This window comes from Micromys minutus (genome assembly GCF_963924665.1).
Source record: "Micromys minutus genome assembly, chromosome: X".
Lineage (NCBI taxonomy): Eukaryota > Metazoa > Chordata > Mammalia > Rodentia > Muridae > Micromys > Micromys minutus.
In genome coordinates, this window is record NC_137970.1 from 90214177 (window position 1) to 90215915 (window position 1739).

Genomic DNA, 1739 nt, shown 5'->3' on the forward strand with positions numbered 1-1739 from the left:
TTTATTTTGCTTCTTTTCCTTTCATGGTGAAAGCAATGAGAATATAAGTATTGTCTTTATGAAGGTTCAACTTTCATACCAAACACTGTGAAGCTCATAAAAGATTTGACAGTTACTGCTGTAATGTGGAATTAAAGGTGTGATTTATTGAATTTTTTCATTTTTAAAAATATTTATAATAATAGATTTCCCCTTCCCCCTCCCCCTCCAAGAAATGGACTTAGGTCACCAACAAGGATTGGGAGCCCCCTGTCTAAAGTGCAAAGAAAAATGTCCAGGGTTTGAATTACATTTTTGGAGAAAAGTATGTCGTAACTGCAAATGTCTGCAAGAAGAGCATGACATACTCCTGAGCACTGAGGAGGATCGGAAAGTGGGGAGACTCTTTGAAAATACCAAGTACACCAACCTTATCTCGAAGCTGAAGTCAGAAGGAATTCCCAAGAATAACCTCAACACAGTGACACTGGCTAAGCCACGTGCTGCCAAAAAGAAAGTTTCCATCAACAGTCTTCTTACCCATGACTGTGCTTCCCGCTTCCAGAAGCAGGCACTGTCCAGGCAGCCCAGACAGGTGCTGTCTAAGGAGAAACAACCCATGTCAAGTTCAGAGGGGGCACAGTACCTGAAGAAGCAGATGGCGAAGCAGCTCCCTGTACATGACCAGGACCCTTCTAAGTGTCGTGAGTTGTCTCCCAAAGAGGTGAAGGAGATGGAGAAGTTTGTGAAGAAATATAAGACCGAGGCTCTGGGAGTAGGTGACATGAAACTTCCCTCTGAGATGAATGCTCAACGTTACAAGGCACACAACCCTGCCGGAATCAGAAACACCCTAGGAGCAGTGGATTCCAAGAATGAGTTTGTGGAGCCTAAGAAGACCCAATATTCCTGTTACTGCTGCAAACAGACCGTAAAGGAAGGAGACCCAGCCATCTTTGCTGAAAGGGCAGGCTATGATAAACTCTGGCACCCGGCTTGTTTTAACTGCAGCACCTGTGGGGAACTCCTGGTCAATATGATTTACTTCTGGAAGAATGGGAAGCTATACTGTGGCAGACATTACTGCGAGAGTGAGAAGCCCCGCTGTGCTGGTTGTGATGAGCTGATATTCAGCAAGGAATATGCCCAAGCAGAAAACCAGAATTGGCATCTGAAACATTTCTCCTGCTTTGATTGCAACTCCATCCTGGCAGGAAAATTATATGTGATGGTCAGTAACAAGCCTGTGTGCAAGCCCTGCTACATGAAGAATCATGCTGTGGTGTGTCAAGGATGCCACACTGCCATCGACCCGGAAGTGCAGAGAGTAACCTACAATAACTTCAGCTGGCATGCGTCCACAGAGTGCTTCCTATGCTCCTGCTGCAGAAAATGTCTTTTTGGGCAGAAGTTCATGCCCGAAAAGGGAATCATTTTCTGTTCCATAGAGTGTAGGAATATGATGTCCTAAGAAGAGTAAACCAAGCAGTATTGAGCCACAGCTGTCTCCAATGGCCTGCATTTCATGATAAAATGCGATTTGGGGAAAAAAAGAAAATAAAACCTACATAGCAAACCAGAAGATTTTGTCCTATATTTTTTAATCTTAAGAATATAGTCTATCTTAATTTTAAATGGTTATTTTAAGCACATGTTTAAAAAATACAGTAAAAATTGTAGCTTTTATTTTCATACATTAAATCTTTAGTTGGAAGCTTGAATTTAATCAATCTGCAAATGTCTAGTACGAAATTTATATA

The 1739-nt window shown here is 42.1% G+C and overlaps 1 protein-coding gene across 1 annotated transcript; it reads left to right on the plus strand.

The window, feature by feature from the left end:
* Nucleotides 1-214: 214 nt before the first annotated feature.
* LOC308414555 (testin-like) lies at nucleotides 215-1450 on the plus strand (the record flags this gene model as incomplete). Its single annotated transcript, XM_080909784.1, has 1 exon — nucleotides 215-1450. The coding sequence occupies one exon, from the start codon at nucleotides 215-217 to the stop codon at nucleotides 1448-1450; it is 1236 nt and encodes a 411-aa protein (XP_080765910.1).
* Nucleotides 1451-1739: the final 289 nt, after the last annotated feature.